General features: G+C 53.8%; 1 protein-coding gene across 2 annotated transcripts in view; it reads right to left on the reverse strand.

The window, feature by feature from the left end:
* Window positions 1–4,932, reverse strand: part of cd34 (CD34 molecule) — a 98,003-nt gene extending 93,071 nt beyond the window's left edge. Inside the window, exon 1 of one of the 2 annotated variants that reach the window (XM_072480281.1) lies at window positions 4,572–4,932. In XM_072480281.1, the coding sequence (XP_072336382.1) occupies window positions 4,572–4,641 (70 nt within the window). In that variant the 5' untranslated portion in view covers window positions 4,642–4,932. The remainder of the gene's footprint in view (window positions 1–4,571) is intronic. The other variant, XM_072480280.1, reaches the window with a different exon arrangement.
* Window positions 4,933–17,404: the final 12,472 nt, after the last annotated feature.

The raw sequence follows: 17,404 nt of genomic DNA on the forward strand, positions 1-17,404 counted from the left end.
TAGAAATGCGATAGCTAACTATAATATCCTCCGATCTCTGGCTTAGATATCCTCTAAATTATAATTAAGTTATTATGTTTAATTAGTTCCCAAATACTCAAAAAAATTTAGGTTAGAATCCCAACCAGCCACTCAGGTCACAGCTTTTCTGTGATGTCACTTCAGTTTCCCCCCGACACACACAATTTGAAAAAAAGGTATAAAAGTAAAAATCACTTGCTTACCTTCTGAGATGTTCTCAGGTTCTCTCGCTGACAGAGACTGCTCCTCCACCTCCAATCCTTGGCCTGCACAATGCTAATAATATAATAATATAATATGGCACTTACCTTACACCAATGGGTCTTATTATTAGGTTAGAGGAGGAGGGTGGGTGGGAGACACTACACGTGTAGTGTCTCGGGTTTCCTCTCCACCAGAATTTATTGGGGGGGGGACTTGCCAGAGGTCGAACTTCCGGTTCCCGCCGAAATCCAAAGGGCTGCTCCTGTAAAGGTAAGGTTTTTAAACTCACTACTCACCTCCAAGAAGGCCCCTGCGCACCGCTGCCGCCGAAATCCAAAGGGCTGCTCCTGTAAAGGTAAGAGCTTTTAAACTAACTACTCACCTCCCAGAAGGCCCCTGCGCACCGCTGCCGCCGAAATCCAAAGGGCTGCTCCTGTAAAGGTAAGAGCTTTTAAACTAACTACTCACCTCCCAGAAGGCCCCTGCGCACCGCTGCCGCCGAAATCCAAAGGGCTGCTCCTGTAAAGGTAAGAGCTTTTAAACTAACTACTCACCTCCCAGAAGGCCCCTGCGCACCGCTGCCGCCGAAATCCAAAGGGCTGCTCCTGTAAAGGTAAGAGCTTTTAAACTAACTACTCACCTCCCAGAAGGCCCCTGCGCACCGCTGCCGCCGAAATCCAAAGGGCTGCTCCTGTAAAGGTAAGGTTTTTAAACTCACTACTCACCTCCAAGAAGGCCCCTGCGCACCGCTGCCGCCGAAATCCAAAGGGCTGCTCCTGTAAAGGTAAGAGCTTTTAAACTAACTACTCACCTCCCAGAAGGCCCCTGCGCACCGCTGCCGCCGAAATCCAAAGGGCTGCTCCTGTAAAGGTAAGAGCTTTTAAACTAACTACTCACCTCCCAGAAGGCCCCTGCGCACCGCTGCCGCCGAAATCCAAAGGGCTGCTCCTGTAAAGGTAAGAGCTTTTAAACTAACTACTCACCTCCCAGAAGGCCCCTGCGCACCGCTGCCGCCGAAATCCAAAGGGCTGCTCCTGTAAAGGTAAGGTTTTTAAACTCACTACTCACCTCCAAGAAGGCCCCTGCGCACCGCTGCCGCCGAAATCGGTCGAAAAGGAGGCCCAGGCCATAGTAGAAGCTGTGCGACACTGGAGGCATTACCTGGCCGGCAGGATATTCACTCTCCTCACGGACCAACGGTCGGTGGCCTTCATGTTCGATAATGCGCAGCGGGGCAAGATTAAAAACAACAAGATCTTACGGTGGAGGATAGAACTCTCCACCTACAATTACGAGATCTTGTACCATCCCGGGAAGTTGAACGAGCTTCCTGATGCCCTGTCCCGAGCCAATTGTGCCACCGCACAAGTGGACTGCCTCCGAGCCCTTCACGAGGACCTCTGCCACCCGGGGGTCACTCATTTCTTTCATTTCATTAAGACATGCAAACTGCCCTACTCCATCGAGGAGGTCAGGACAGTCACCAGGGACTGCCGAATCTGTGCGGAGTGCAAACCGCACTTCTACCGGCCAGAGAGAGCGCATCTGATAAAGGCTTCCCGTCCCTTTGAACGCCTCAGCATGGATTTCAAGGGCCCCCTCCCCTCCACCGACCGCAACACGTATTTCCTGAACGTGATTGACGAATACTCCCGGTTCCCATTCGCCATCCCCTGCCAGGACTATGACCACGACCACCATCATCAAGGCCCTCCAGGGTATTTTTACACTGTTCGGTTTCCCCGCATACATTCACAGTGATAGGGGGTCCTCCTTTATGAGCTACGAACTGCGTCAATTCCTGCTCAGCAAAGGCATCGTCTCCAGCAGGACGACCAGTTATAACCCCCGGGGAAACGGGCAGGTAGAAAGGGAGAACGGAATGGTCTGGAAGACCGTCCTGCTGGCCCTTCGGTCCAGGAATCTCCCAGTCTCCTGCTGGCAAGAAGTCCTCCCAGTGGCCCTTCACTCCATCCGGTCGCTGCTCTGTACTACCACAAACCAGACACCTCACGAACATCTCCTTGTTTTCCCCAGGAATTCCTCCTCTGGGACCTCGCTCCCAACCTGGCTAGCGACACCCGGACCCATCCTGCTGCGGAAACATGGGAGGGCACACAAGTCGGACCCGTTGGTCGAGAGGGTCCATCTGCTGCATGCCAACCCCCAGTACGCCGAGGTAGCGTTCCCCGACGGCCGCCAAGACACAGTCTCCCTTCGGGACCTGCCGGAGCCCAACGCGCACCCGCACCATTGCCCGCACCCCCACCCCCACCCTCCCCGCAGCACCTGACTGGAGGGTCAGTACTGCCGCCGCCCCTACCCAGAGCCGAACAGGCACCGACGCCCCCTACAGGCGCCCCTCCCCCCTGCCCACTTTTCACCCCAACAGCGCCACCTAGGGGTGACGAAGCTGCCTGGGAGGAAGACACCACGTTCCCGGAGCCACAGCCGCCGGGGCCCCCTCCAGGATCATCGCCGAAGCCCAGACGCTCCAGAAGGACGATCAGGCCACCCGATCGTCTGATTGCTGTACCATAAAACAAAAAAAAAAACGTTTTCTGTTACCCTCGACATCACGGTACCTCCATACCTGGTCCTACCATGCAAAATGCGACAGTAATGCTGGCCATCACCCCCCTGGGTTCTTTTTTAACAGGGGGTGAATGTGGTAATACCAGGTATTGCAGTACCTGAGAGGTGAATGACCATTGGCTAGACCTAGGAGTCTACTATTGGCTAACGTACATAGCTCCGCCCTGAGAGGCGGGGTATAAGAACCAATGCCGTCCCAGCAGCCTTCACTTTCTGTATTGAAGCTGCTGGGTACAGATCTAGCTGATTAAAGCCTATTAGTTATGACTCGCCTTATCTCGATTGTGCATCACCAAGCAGACCCCAGCATTCTAGGACACCTCTGATTATTCACCGGCCTACTCATTCCACTAATGGGATATGGAAGTGGAGTGTGGGAGGGGTCGGGAATAGTGGTGGGAGGGATGTGCAAGTGACCTGTTTCTATAAGCTGGGTCGCCTCACATTCACTTCCAAAATTGTGACGAAGTGGTACAGTAGTGTGTGTTCCTGTTGCAGAAATAGCAGAATATCTACCAGTGCTTTGTTTGGCATGATGTGATACTTTAGCAAGTTAAACTAGCCAAGATTTGGCTCAACTCCTCTGTACCTAAGCTCTCAGTAACTGGAGTGTGAAACTGCAAGAAGAGTTCCTGCAATCCATATTGGACACATAGAAATTTTGCTCTGTTTGGATTTCTCAGATGGTTTGTTTACGGACCCTTGTACTTGGTGATGTGCCAAAATGATTTTTAAAAATCAATCAGCAAAGAATCAGACAAAAATAAACGAGAAGTCATACATCCATGTATCAGGCCACATGGATTACTTTGAGCCAAGGGAAGCCAAGTTCTGGTATAAATCTCCTTACACCTACTCCTGACCAGTTGGAATCCTACCATTTTTCAATACCGTAAATTCAAGTTAAAGCCCATCAAAATATGGCGATGTTTGTCTCATCTTTCCAGGATGGAGCTGAGGGAATAACAGGATTTTGCTCCATCTCCATTCAATTTAAAACAGCACCCTTAATTGTTCACACATGTGAACTGAAATGATGATTCCGCGGACATTTCCTTAAGTATCACACTCTCAATGATTCATTCTTCAGGGCGTTTTCCCCAGTCAATTCTGATTATCCACACCTACCATCTCCTAGATCACAATGCATTTGTTTTTCCATGCCTAATCACCTTTCTTTATTTAGAAATCCACTATTATCTAAATCACATGAATGAATTTCCTTGTCTTTTCGTACATGCCCCTCAACATTATCAAGATAATATGATCAATAACATAACTGATTGGAATGATTCAGTTTATTTGTTCTTTGGAATTCATTAACTTGCTAGAAATGCATTACAATTGAAACAGTCTGCACGGTTGTGTTTGCTTCGGATTGTTTTAAAACATTGGAGCATTTGACGGAACTATTAAACTTGCATAAACTTTCCACACAGTTTCAAATGGGTAGCTTTTTTTTAAAGGTCGTGAAATATAAGATGCGGTTGAATAATTGTTTCAATTCTCTCCATTATCGTGGACATTTTAACAAGCGTGATAATCAATAGATTTTCTTGGAAGACCAACTTTGACTGCATTTAAAAATCTAGCATTAGCCTTGCTCCCCTTTCATAAATATTTACATTTAGGAAGGAGGAAACATTTAACAAATACAATAAAGACAAAATGATATTCCTTGTTGTAGTTGGAAATTAATGCAATATATTTTTCATTTCTTCAGAAGCAATTATTTCCACGTCTTTACTTACCAATCAAACACAGTACACATAGAGTTAGGGAGAGCTGCTGTCCTTTTGAAATGTTCACCAAACTCCACATGGTAGCCAGGATGATGTTTAAAAGCTAAATTCGAGCTTCAGTGTCTTGTTGGTTAGTCTGTAAAATCAGTGCCCAGCATTACACAGGCTGTGCTTTGGAGTGGTCTTGTTGAGACTGGATGTTTTATACTGAATTATTGATAGCCCCCTCCCATTCTCTCCACCTCTTTTAATGACAAACGCGCTCAGGAACAGGGATATCGAAAAGGCAGAGCTCTGTGCGCCCCAAACAAAGGGAAATATTTGTAATTGCTATGTGGCGAGCTGCAACAGCATCAGGAAACAGTAAAAAAAACAAAGAAACATTAGGTTATAAAGGAGTTCTCTGTGTTGTACTTCCTTTCATGAAGCACATTTTCCCCCAGATTCTGTGCTGGTTCATTTCCTTTGGGATATGACTAGTGCTGTGTGCTTCGATTAAGTGTGTCTTCTGTTAACCCTTACCCTGCTAAGTCAGCCACACCCTTAAATCCTTAAAACAAAAGTGAAACGTGCCTTAATATTACACCTATGAACTTCAACTTCAAGTAGCCACTGTGCTTAACGTAGTTAAAAGGGCATTTGACTCGGGCAGCACGGTGGCACAGTGGTTAGCATTGCTGCCTCACGGCGCCGAGGTCCCAGGTTCGATCCCGGCTATGGGTTACTGTCTGTGTGGAGTTTGCACATTCTCCCCGTGTTTATGTGGGTTTCGCCCCCACAAACCAAAGATGTGCTGGGTAGGTGGATTGGCCACACTAAATTGCCCCTTAATTGGAAAAATGAATTGGGTATTCTAAATTTATATTTTAAAAAAGGGCAATTGACTCAAATCTTACGTTGCCTGTGATCTTATTGGGTCAATTCAAATCAATATAATTTTTTAAAATTCCTGGTAGGGGCACTGCCCAAAAATAACAAAACACAATGGAACTTAGCATAGATCAAATCATAATGTGAAAAGAGGAGTCAATAAAGCAATCCAACCCCTGTGGCGCCCACAGGCAAGGAAGGCTTCGAGAGTGTTATATTACCTGTGTGATTTCTTGGTGCATGTGGTAGTCACCACTGTTGTATTATATTGTATATACTGCACTGCATACAAGGGTATTACGGTAAGGCCCCTGTACTACAGGTACAGGGGTAGATCCCTGCCTGCTGGCTCCGCCCAGTAGGCGGAGTATAAATGTGTGTGCTCTCCAAGCTGCAGCCATTTCGGCAGCAGCTGTAGGAGGCCACACATCTCTGTGTAATAAAGCCTCGATTACTCTCTACTCTCATCTCGTCGTAATTGATAGTGCATCAGTTTATTACACAGAGATTTTACAAAGATGGACCTCCGCATCAAGCCGGATCGCCTGCAGCTGCATCCTCAAGCAGACAACGCCAAAAAGGACTTTGCACATTGGCTCGCTTGCTTTGAAGCATACATCGGATCTGCGACAGACCCAATCCCTGTGGTAAACCACTGTTGCACCTGTATTAGGTGATGTACAATAGGACCTGTACTACAGGTTCGCTGGTAGTTCCTGTCTGCTGGCTCCGCCCAGGAGGCGGGATATAAATATGCGTGACCTCCAGCCAGCAGCCATTTCGCCAGCTGCTGTGGGAGGCCACACACCTGACAGCAATAAAGCCTCAGTTGGATTCAACTATCGTCTTTGTCTATTGATCGTGCCTGAATTTATTGCTATCAGTTTCTAAGGATGGACCTCCGAATCAAACCGGATCGCCTGCAGCTGGATCCGAACTCAAGCGGCGCCATTCAGGACTTCCAGCACTGGCTAGCTTGCTTCGAGGCGTACATCCCCTGTTTCTTTACTCCTGGGCGGGCACAGGAGGAGGACCGATCCACCCGGGAAGGGAGCGGTTGTAGGGTGCGCCGGTGGCAGGGAGGGGGTGATCGGTGTTGGGAGTGTGTGTGTGTTTCCGGCAGGTGCCAGGTCCCGTAGGGAGACCGTGTCCTGTCGGCCGTCGGGGTACGCCACGTAGGCGTACTGAGGGTTTGCGTGGAGAAGGTGAACCCTCTCGACCAACGGGTCCGATTTGTGCGCCCGCAAATGTTTTCGGAGCAAGATGGATCCTGGGGCTGCCAGCCAGGCCGGCAGCGACGTTCCGGAGGAGGACTTCCTAGGAAAGACAAGGAGGCGCTCGTGAGGCGTTTGGTTAGTGGTGGTACATAGCAGCGACCGGCTGGAGTGGAGGGCATCCGGGAGGATTCCTGCCACCGGGAAACTGGGAGATTTCTGGACCGTAGGGCCAGTAGGACGGTCTTCCAGACCGTACCGTTCTCCCTCTCTACCTGCCCGTTCCCCCGGGGGTTGTAGCTGGTCGTCCTGCTCGAAGCAATGCCCTTGCTGAGCAGGAACTGACGCAGCTCGTCGCTCATGAAGGAGGACCCCCTGTCGCTATGGATGCATGCAGGGAAACCAAACAGTGTAAAGATGGTGCCAAGGGCTTTAATGACTGTGGCCGCTGTCATGTCTGGGCAGGGGATGGCGAAGGGGAAACGAGAGTACACGTCCACCACGTTCGGGAAGTTCAGGAAGTATGCGTTGCGGTCGGTGGAGGGAAGGGGGCCTTTGAAATCCAAACTGAGGCGCTCAAAGGGACGGGAAGCCTGAAAAAGTATGGTTTGCACTCTGCGCAGATTTGGCAGTTCCTGGTGGCTGTACGGACCTCCTCCACATAGTAGGGGAGGTTGCGGGACTTCACGAAATGGTAGAATCGAGTGACCCCCGGATGGCAGAGGTCCTCGTGGAGGGATTGGAGGCGGTCTACTTGTGCATTGGCACATGTGCCATGGGATAGGGCATCGGACAGCTCGTTCAGCTTTCCGGGACGATACAAGATCTCATAGTTATAGGTGGAGAGCTCAATCCTCCACCTCAAGATCTAGTCATTCTTGATTTTGCCCCGCTGTGCATTATCGAACATAAAGGCTACCGACCGTTGGCCAGTGAGGAGAGTGAATCTACTGCCGGCTACGTAATGCCTCCAATGTCGCACAGCTTCCACTATGGCCTGGGCCTCCTTTTCCACTGAGGAGTGGCGGATTTCTGAGGCATGGAGGGTCTGGGAGAAAAAGGCCACGGGTCTGCCCGCTTGGTTGAGAGTGGCCGCCAGAGCTACATCAGATGCGTCGCTCTCGACCTGGAAGGGGAGGGACTCGTCGATTGGGTGCATCGTGGCCTTTGCGATATCCGTTTTAATGCGGCTGTATGCCTGGCGGGCCTCTGTCGACAGGGGGAAGGTAGTGGACTGGATTAATGGGCGGGCCTTGTCTGCGTACCGGGGAACCCACTGGGCGTAATACGAAAAGAAGCCCAGGCAGCGTTTCAGGGCTTTGGAGCAGTGGGGTAGGGGAAATTCCATAAGGGGGCGCATCCGTTCGGGGTCGGGGCCTATCACTCCATTGCGCATTACATATCCCAGGATGGCCAGACGGTTGGTGCTAAAAACGCATTTTTCCTCGTTATAGGTGAGGTTCAGCGCGTTTGCGGTCTGGAGGAATTTGCAGAGGTTGGCGTCGTGATCCTGCTGGTCATGGCCGCAGATGGTTACATTGTCAAGCTATGGGAACGTGGCCCGCAACCCGTGCTGGTCAACCATTCGGTCCATCTCCCGTTGGAAGACCGAGACTCCGTTTGTGACGCCAAATGGGACCCTTAAGAAGTGGTAGAGCCGCCCGTCTGCCTCGAAGGCCGTGTACTTGCGGTCACTCGGGCGGATGGGGAGCTGGTGGTATGCGGACTTGAGGTCCACGGTGGAACAGACCTTGTACTGTGCAATCCGATTGACCATGTCTGATATGCAGGGGGAGAGGGTACGCATCGAGCTGCGTCTACCTATTGATGGTCTGACTATAGTCTACAACCATCCTCTGCTTCTCCCCGGTCTTCACAACTACCACCTGGGCTCTCCAGGGACTATTACTGGCCTGGATTATGCCTTCCTTCAGCAGCCGCTGGATAAATGTTTGGTCCTGGGCGCTGTACCGTCTGCTCCTAGTGGCGACGGGTTTGCAATCCGGGGTGAGGTTTGCAAACAAGGAAGGAAGTTCAACCTTGAGGGTCGCGAGGCTGCAGATAGTGAGTGGGGGTATTGGGCCGCCGAATTGGAACGTAAGGCTCTGGAGGTTACACTGGAAATCTAACCCTAAGAGAGTGGGAGCGCAGAGTTGGGGAAGGACATAAAGCCTGTAATTCTTAAATTCCCTCCCAAGCACCATTAGGTTCGCGATGCAGAACCCTGTGATCTCTACGGAATGGGATCCCGCTGCCAGAAAAATCTTTTGGGTACTCGGACGAATAGAGAGAAAACAGCGTCTTACCGTATCCGGGTGGATAAAACTTTCCGTGCTCCCAGAGTCGATTAGGTATGGCATCTCGTACCCGTTGACCAGCACCGTTGTCGTTGCCGTTTGGAGCGTCCGGGGCTGCGATTGGTCCAGGGTCACCGAAGCCAGTCTTGGTTGCTGCACCATGGCGCTTTCTTCCGACCCCATGGAGCCGTCTATGCTGGGGTCCTTGGCTATCAGCCAAGATGGCGGCGTCCATGGATCGCACGCGGTCGGGGGGTCACAAGATGGCTGCACCCATCCTCCCTGCGTGGTGTCCGGGGCCCAAAATTGCGGCTACCGCGGGCCACACGTGGAGCGCTGGGGGGGGGTTGAGTCTGCTGTCCCCGTTCTCCCCCGGAGATTGCGCCGACCCCCCGGGACTGGCACACCGCTGCGTAATGCCCCTTTTTGCCGCAGCTTTTACAAATAGCTGAGCGGGCCGGGCAGCGCTGCCGGGGGTATTTCGCCTGCCCGCAAAAATAGCAGCGGGGCCCACCAGGATGGTCTGGTGCTCTAGCCGCGCAGGCCTGCGGGGGCGTGGGGGATGCTGGGGAGTCGGTCGCAACGGGGATCCACGGACCCCGAGGGGCTGCCGCACGGTCGGGGCCGTAGGCGCGGGCATTTTGTGAGGCCACGTCGAGGGAGGCCGCAAGGGCCCGTGCCTCTGTGAGTCCTAATGAGTCTCTCTCTAACAGTCTTTGGCGAATTTGAGAAGAAGTCATACCTGCCACAAAAGCATCCCTGATTAGGAGCTCCATGTGCTCGTTTGCGCTCACCGACGGGCAGTTGCGGTTCCTTCCCAAAATCAAGAGCGCGCTGTAGAACACGTCGTGCGATTCTCCGGGGATTTGCCGTCTCGTCGCAAGTTGGTGGCGTGCGTAGACCTGGGATATGGGCCGAATGTAGACTCCTTTCAGCATGGCGAGTGCCGTCGGGGAATACTCTGCGGCTTCGATGAGCGTGTAGATCTCCGGGCTCACCCTGGAATGCAGGACCTGCATTTTCTGATCTTCCGTGGTCCGGCCGGGGGCCGTTCGAAGGTAACCTTCGAAGTATGCTAGCCAGTGTTTAAACACGGCCGCCGAGTTTGCTGCATGGGGGCTGATTCGCAGACACTCCGGGGCGATCCGGAGCTCCATAGTCTTTTAAGCTTGCTTAACAAATTGTAGCGCAACAATTACTCACTCAAGTCGAGAAGAGATTAAATCAATCGAGGCTTTATAAAGCAAGACTTGTTGCCCAGCAGCTCAGTTACAGAATGCAGCTCTTATACTCCGCCTTCTGGGCGGAGCCAGCAGGTGGCAGATCCAACCAGGACGCGGGACCTGTCAGCCAATAGCCTCTCGGCTTCACAGGTACCGTACTACCCCTAATACATACCACCACACCAATCTAACCCCAGATTGCAAACCCGTCGCCACCAGGAGCAGACGGTACAGCACCCAGGCCAAGACTTTCATCAGGTCCGAATTCCATCGACTGCTTCGGGAAGGCATCATCAAGACCAGCAACAGCCCCTGGAGAGCTCAAGTGGTAGTAGTTAAAACTGGGGAGAAACACCGAATGGTCGTGGACTACAGCCAGACCATCAACACACGCAGCTCGACACGTACCCCCTCCCACGCATATCTGACATGGTTAACCAGATTGCGCAGTATCGGGTCTTCTCAACGGTAGACCTGAAATCCGCCTACCACCAGCTCCCCATCCGTAAATCGGGCCATCCATACACCACCTTCGAGGCAGACGGCCGCTTATACCACTTCCTTAGGGTCCCCTTTGGCGTCACAAATGGGGCCTCGGTCTTCCAAAGGGAGATGGACCGAATGGTCGACCGGTTCGGGTTGCAGGCCACCTTTCCGTATCTATACAACGTCACCATCTGTATCCATGATCAGCAGGACCACGACGCCAACCGTGCTAAATTTCTCCACATCGCTACTCTCCTAAACCTCACTTACAAGAAGGATAAGTGCGTGTTCATCACGAACCGCTTAGCCACCCTCGGCTATGTGGTCCAGAACGGAGTTCCGGGGCCCGATCCCGACCGCATGCACCCCCTCATGGAGCTCCCCCTCCTCCACTGCCCCAAGGCCCTCAAACGCTGCCTGGGGTTCTTTTTGTACTACGCTCAGTGGGTCCCAAACTATGCGGACAAGGCCTGCCCACTCTTACAATCCACCCAGTTTCCCCTGACAGCCGAAGCCCAACAGGCCTTCGCCGGATCAGAGCTGATATTGTCAAGGCCACAATGCACGCCATAGATGAGACACTGCCCTTCCAAGTAGAAAGCGACGCATCTGACGTCGCCCTTGCCGCCACCCTCAATCAGGTAGGCAGTCCCGTGGCATTCTTTTCCCGTACCCTTCATTCCTCAGAAATTCGGCACTCATCCGTCGAAAAGGAGGCTCAAGCTATCGTTGAAGCTGTGCGGCATTGGAGGCATTACCTGGCCGGCAGGAGATTCACTCTCCTCACTGACCAACGGTTGGTAGCCTTCATGTTCAGTAACACACAGCGGGGCAAGATCAAGAACAATAAAATCTTGAGGTGGAGGATCGAGCTCTCCACCTACAATTACGAGATTATGTATCGTCCCGGCAAACTCAACGAGCCCCCAGACGCCCTATCATGAGGTACATGTGCCAGCGCACAGGTAGACCGGCTCCGGGCCCTGCACGACAGGCTTTGTCACCCAGGAGTCACACGGTTGTACCACTTCATTAAGGCACAAAATCTGCCCTACTCCGTTGAGGAAGTAAGAACAATCACCAGGGACTGCCAGGTCTGGGCGGAGTGCAAGCCGCACTTCTACCGGCCGGACTGCGCGCGCCTGCTGAAGGCCTCCCGCCCCTTTGAATGTCCAGGAACCACCCGGCCCCCTGGTGGCAGGAGGTCCTCCATGATGCACTCCACTCTATTCGCTCATGACTGGACACTACCACTAACAATACACCATGTGAACGTCTTTTTGCCTTCCCCAGGAAGTCCACATCTGGGATGTCGCTCCCGACTTGGCTCGCAGCTCCAGGAACCGTGCGTCTCCGTAAGCACGTCCGACTCCACAAGGCGGACCCATTGGTGGAGAGGGTGCACTTGCTCCACGCAAACCCCCAGTATGCCTACGTGGCGTTCCCCGATGGCCGCCAGGATACTGTCTCCCTCAGGGACCTGGCACCAACAGGTTCCACCCCCACACCCCCTCTGCCCCCGGCGCCACCCTCCCCTCCCCCGTCGCTCCCAACAGCACCCGCCCCCAGGAACATCCGTCCTCCCCCTGCCCACGCCCGACGATGAAGAGGATTTTGGCACGCTCCCGGAGTCACCATCGATCAGATCAGCACCAACATCGCCGACACCACTGCGTCGCTCCCAGAGGAACATCAAGGCCCCGGACCGGCTAAACCTCTGACTGGTCTACCAGACATCAAAGGACATTTGTTTGTTCAAATCTTGTAAATATTAACTCATTGTTGTATATAGTTATCCACCACTCCCGCGGGACTCAATTTTTAACAGGGGGTGAATGTGGTAAACCACTGTTGCACCTGTATTAGGTGATGTACGGTAGAACCTGTACTACAGGTTTGCCGGTAGTCCGTGCCTGCTGGCTCCGCCCAGGTGGCGGGGTATAAATATACGTGTCCTCCAGCCAGCAGCCATTTCGCCAGCTGCTGTGGGAGGCCACACATCTGATAGCAATAAAGTCTCAGTTGGATTCAACTATCGTCTTTGTCCAATTGATCGTGCCTCAATCCCAGAAGCACAGAAGCTCCAGATTCTGTACATGCGGCTGAGTTCCGATGTCTTTACCCTCATCCAGGACGCGGCTACCTACGCCGAGGCCATGGCGCTACTGAAGGAGAACTATGCTCAGCAGACCAACAAGATCTACGCCAGGCAGCTCCTGTCTACGTGGCACTAACTTCCCGGTGAGTCTGTGGAAGATTTCTGGTGTGCCCTGCTCGCCCTGGTGAGAGACTGTGATTGCCAGGCCATTTCGGCCGCTGAACATTCTAACCTGCTAATGAGAGATGCGTTCATTCCGGGCATAGGGTCGGCCTACATCCGTCAGCGCCTCTTAGAAGGGGCTACGCTTGACCTCGCGGTGACCAAGAAACTAGCGCTCTCGCTCACAGTCGCCTCACGCATCGTACAGGCGTATGCCCCTGAAAGCAAGGCCCACCTCTCCTGGGTAGCGTGGACCCCGTCAGTGGCCACCCCATCGTGGACCCCATCAGCGACCACCCTCAGCCAACCCCACGCCTGCGCCGCGCGGCAGCCAACCAACCCTGGGGGACCCAAGTGCTACTTCTCCGGACAGACAAAACACCCCGGCAGCGCTGCCCGGCACGGAGTGCGCTCTGCAAGGCCTGCGGCAAGAAAGGACATTTCGCTGCAGTGTGCCAGGCCCGCTCAATCACCGCTATTGTCCATGCAACTCCCACGTGCGGCCAGTGGGCGCCGCCATCTTCCTCGGCTCAGACCATGTGCGGCCAGTGGGTGCAGCCAGCTTGCTCCCTTCACAACACGTGCGGCCCGTGGGCGCCGCCTCACAAGCAATGGGCTTACCTCACAATCAAAGGGCGGAGCCATTTTGCCTGCCTCAGGACACATGCAGCCCGTGTGCGCTGCCATCTACCCCGCCTCAGGACCCCTGCCGGTCGAGCACTTCATTGGGCCGCTCATCACCTGCAACCGCCGACGACCAGCCGCGTCTCGCCTACGTCACGTTCGACGAGTCCCGACCGCACAACCTCGCGACCGCGTCGACAAAGGTGTAGGTCGACGGGCATGAGATATCCTGCCTTCTGAACTCCGGGAGCACTGAGAGCTTCATCCACCCTGATACGGTAAGGCGCTGCTCCCTCGCGGTACACCCCATTAACCAAAGAATCTCCCTGGCCTCCGGATCCCACTCCGTGGCGATCCGGGGGTACTGCATCGCCACCCTCACCATCCAGGGTGTAGAGTTCAGCGGCTTCCGGCTCTACGTCCTCCCCAACCTCTGCGCTGCCTTGCAACTCGGCCTGGACTTCCAGTGCAACCTCCAGTGCCCAACCCTGAAATTTGGCGGGCCCCTACCACCCCTTACTGTTTGCGGCCTCACGACCCTTAAGGTCGACCCGCCTTCTCTGTTGGCAAATCTCACCCCGGATTGCAAACCCGTCGCCACCAGGAGCAGACGGTACAGCGCCCAGGACAGGACCTTCATCAGGTCTGAAGACCAGCGGCTGCTGCGGGAAGGTATAATCGAGGCCAGCAACAGCCCCTGGAGAGCCCAAGTGGTAGTGATGAAAATGGGGGAGAAAAACAGGCTGGTCGTTGACTACAGTCAGACCATCAATCGGTACACGCAGCTCGACACGTACCCCCTCCCACGCGTATCTGATATGGTCAATCAGATTGCACAGTACCGGGTCTTCTTGACAGTGGACCTGAAATCTGCCTACCACCAGCTCCCCATTTGCAAGGCGGACCGCCCATACACCGCATTTGAAGCGGGCGGCTGCCTTTACCATTTCCTTAGGGTTCCCTTCGGCGTCACTAACGGGGTCTCGGCCTTCCAACGGGAGATGGATCGAATGGTTGACCGGTACGGACTGCGGGCCACTTTCCCGTACCTGGATAACGTCACCATCTGCAGCCACGACCAGCAGGACCACGACGCTAACATTTACAAATTTCTCCACACCGCCAAATTCCTCAACCGAACCTACAACAAGGAGAAGTGTCTGTTCAGCACAAACCGATTAGCCATCCTCGGCTATGTGGTTCAGAACGGAGTTCTAGGGCCCAACCCCGATCGCATGCGCCCCCTCATGGATCTCCCCCTTCCTCACTGCCCCAAGGCCCTCAAACAATGCCTGGGGTTCTTTTCATACTCCGCCCAGTGGGTCCCTAACTATGCGGACAAGGCCCGCCCATTCATCCACTCCACCGGTTTCCCACTGACGGCCGAGGCTCACCAGGCCTTCAACTGTATCAAGGCCGACATCGCCAAGGCCGCGATGCACGTGGTCGACGAGACGCTCCCCTTCCAAGTCAAGAGCGATGCATCCGACGTCGCTCTGGCCGCCAACCTCAACCAGGCAGGCAGACCCATGACATTTTTTTCACGCACCCTCCATGCCTCCGAAATTTGCCACTCCTCCGTCAAAAAGGAGGCCCAAGCTATCGTTGAAGCTGTGCGGCACTGGAGGCATTACCTAGCCGGCTGGAGATTCACCCTCCTCACAGACCAATGGTCAGTTACCTTCATGTTTAACAACACACAGCGGGGTAAGATCAAAAATGATAAGATCTTGCAGTGGAGGTTCTTGCTCTCCACCTTTAATTACGAGATTTTGTATCGCCCCGGTGAGCTCAACGAGTACCCCGATGCCCTGTCCCGAGGTATATGTGCCAGCGCACAAGTGGACCGACTCCGGACCCTGCAGGATGATCTCTGTCACCCAGGGGGTCACCCGCTTTTATCACTTCATTAAGATCTGCAATCAGCCCTACTCCATCGAGGAGGTCAGGGCTGTCACAGGAGACTGCCAGGTCTGCGCGGAGTGTAAACCGCACTTCTACCGGCCAGACCGTGCGCGCCTGGTGAAGGCCTCCCGCCCATTTGAACGCCTCAGCGTGGACTTCAAAGGGCCCCTCCCCTCCATCGACTGCAACATGTATTTTCTCAATGTGGTCGACGAATATTCAAGATTCCCCTTCGCCATCCCATGCCCCGATATGACGTCTGCCACCGTCATCAAAGCCCTCAACACCATCTTCGCTCTGTTCGGCTTCCCCACCTACGTCCACAGCGACCGGAGATCCTCATTTATGAGCGATGAGCTGTGCCAGTACCTGCTCAACAGGGGCATTGCCTCGAGCAGGATGACCAGCTACAACCCCCGGGGAAACTGGCAGGTGTAGCGGGAGAATGGGACGGTCTGGAAGACAGTCCAACTGACCCTACGATCCAGAAATCTCCTGGAATCCCGTTGGCAGGAGGTCTCCCCCAACGCACTTCACTCCATTCGGTCGCTCCTGTGCATGGCGACTAACGAAACCCCCATGACCGTCTCTTCGCCTTCCCCAGGAAGTCCACCTCCGGGATTTCGCTCCCAAAGTGGCTGACAGCTCCAGGACCCGTTCTCCTCCGCAAGCACGTGCGGCTCCACAAGGCGGACCCGTTGGTTGAAAGGGTACAGCTACTCCACGCAAATCCACTGTACGCCTGCGTAGCGTACCCCGACGGCCGCCAAGACACAGTCTGTCTCAGGGACCTGGCACCAGCTGGGTCCCCACATCCCCCCCCCCCCCCGCCCCGGCCCCACCCTCCCTTCCCCCAGCACACCCCACCACAGCCCCCGCTCCAGGACAATCCGTCATCCCCTTGGACCCACCCGGGGATGAAGAGGATGTCGACACGCTCCCGGAGTCACCGACGACCGAGCCGATGCCTGACTCGCCACCAGCACTGCGGCGCTCTCAACGATGCATCAAGGCGCCCGACTGTCTAAATTTGTAACCTTCTCTGAAATTGTAATGACAACCTGTATGTAAATATTCCCCCCCCCCCCCCCCCCCCCCCGGCCGCTGGACTCATTTTTAACAGGGGGTGAATGTGGTAGTCACCACTGGTGTATTATATTGTATGTACCTCACTGTATTTGAGGATATTACGGTAAGGCCCATGTACTACAGGTACGGGGGTAGATCCCTGCCTGCTGGCTCCGCCCAGTAGGTGGAGTATAAATGTGTGTGCTCTCCGAACTGCAGCCATTTCGGCAGCAGCTGTAAGAGGCCACACATCTCTGTGTAATAAAACCTCGATTACTCTCTACTCTCGGCTCGTCGTAATTGATAGTGCATCAGTGCACAAGTAACACGGGCAGGTGACCACCCCATGTTTTCACTTTTTTTATCCAATGGTGTAATAAAAGGGGGCTGGAGCATTGTTTGCATGAGTTGTTAGGAGTTCAGTTGAGAGTTTGTTGTTGCTGTATTGTTGAGATTTCTGACCTTTTCCTCTGCTCTCTTCTGAAGTAGATACTTTGTTAGCCTTATTATGGGGGCTCTTTTTTGTTTTGTCAGCTCGGTCAGTGCACTTCTTCCCAGCGTAGCCTTCAATGCCCGGGGCATTGCTATCTACATCTCAGCAGATGGGGATTGTGTGCTCTGCAGGGCGCACCTCTCCTGAGGAGGAAGAGACTGGCAGAAGGGAGAGGAGACGAGGTGTCTCAAGGCCGTGTCGCAGAGAGAGAGACCTGTCGGAGGAGAGGGGCAAGTATAGAGGGTGCAGGGCCAGCAGGAAGAACAAGTTGGGAGGAACTGTAGGAGACATCACAATCCTGCTACCAGTATACAGGAAACAACCCCCTATATGGCGGCACGGTAGCGCAGTGGTTAGCACTGTTGCTTCACAGCGCTTGTCATGATATGCAGACATGCAGAT

Source organism: Scyliorhinus torazame, chromosome 17, assembly GCF_047496885.1.
Source record: "Scyliorhinus torazame isolate Kashiwa2021f chromosome 17, sScyTor2.1, whole genome shotgun sequence".
Taxonomy (NCBI): Eukaryota; Metazoa; Chordata; class Chondrichthyes; order Carcharhiniformes; family Scyliorhinidae; genus Scyliorhinus; species Scyliorhinus torazame.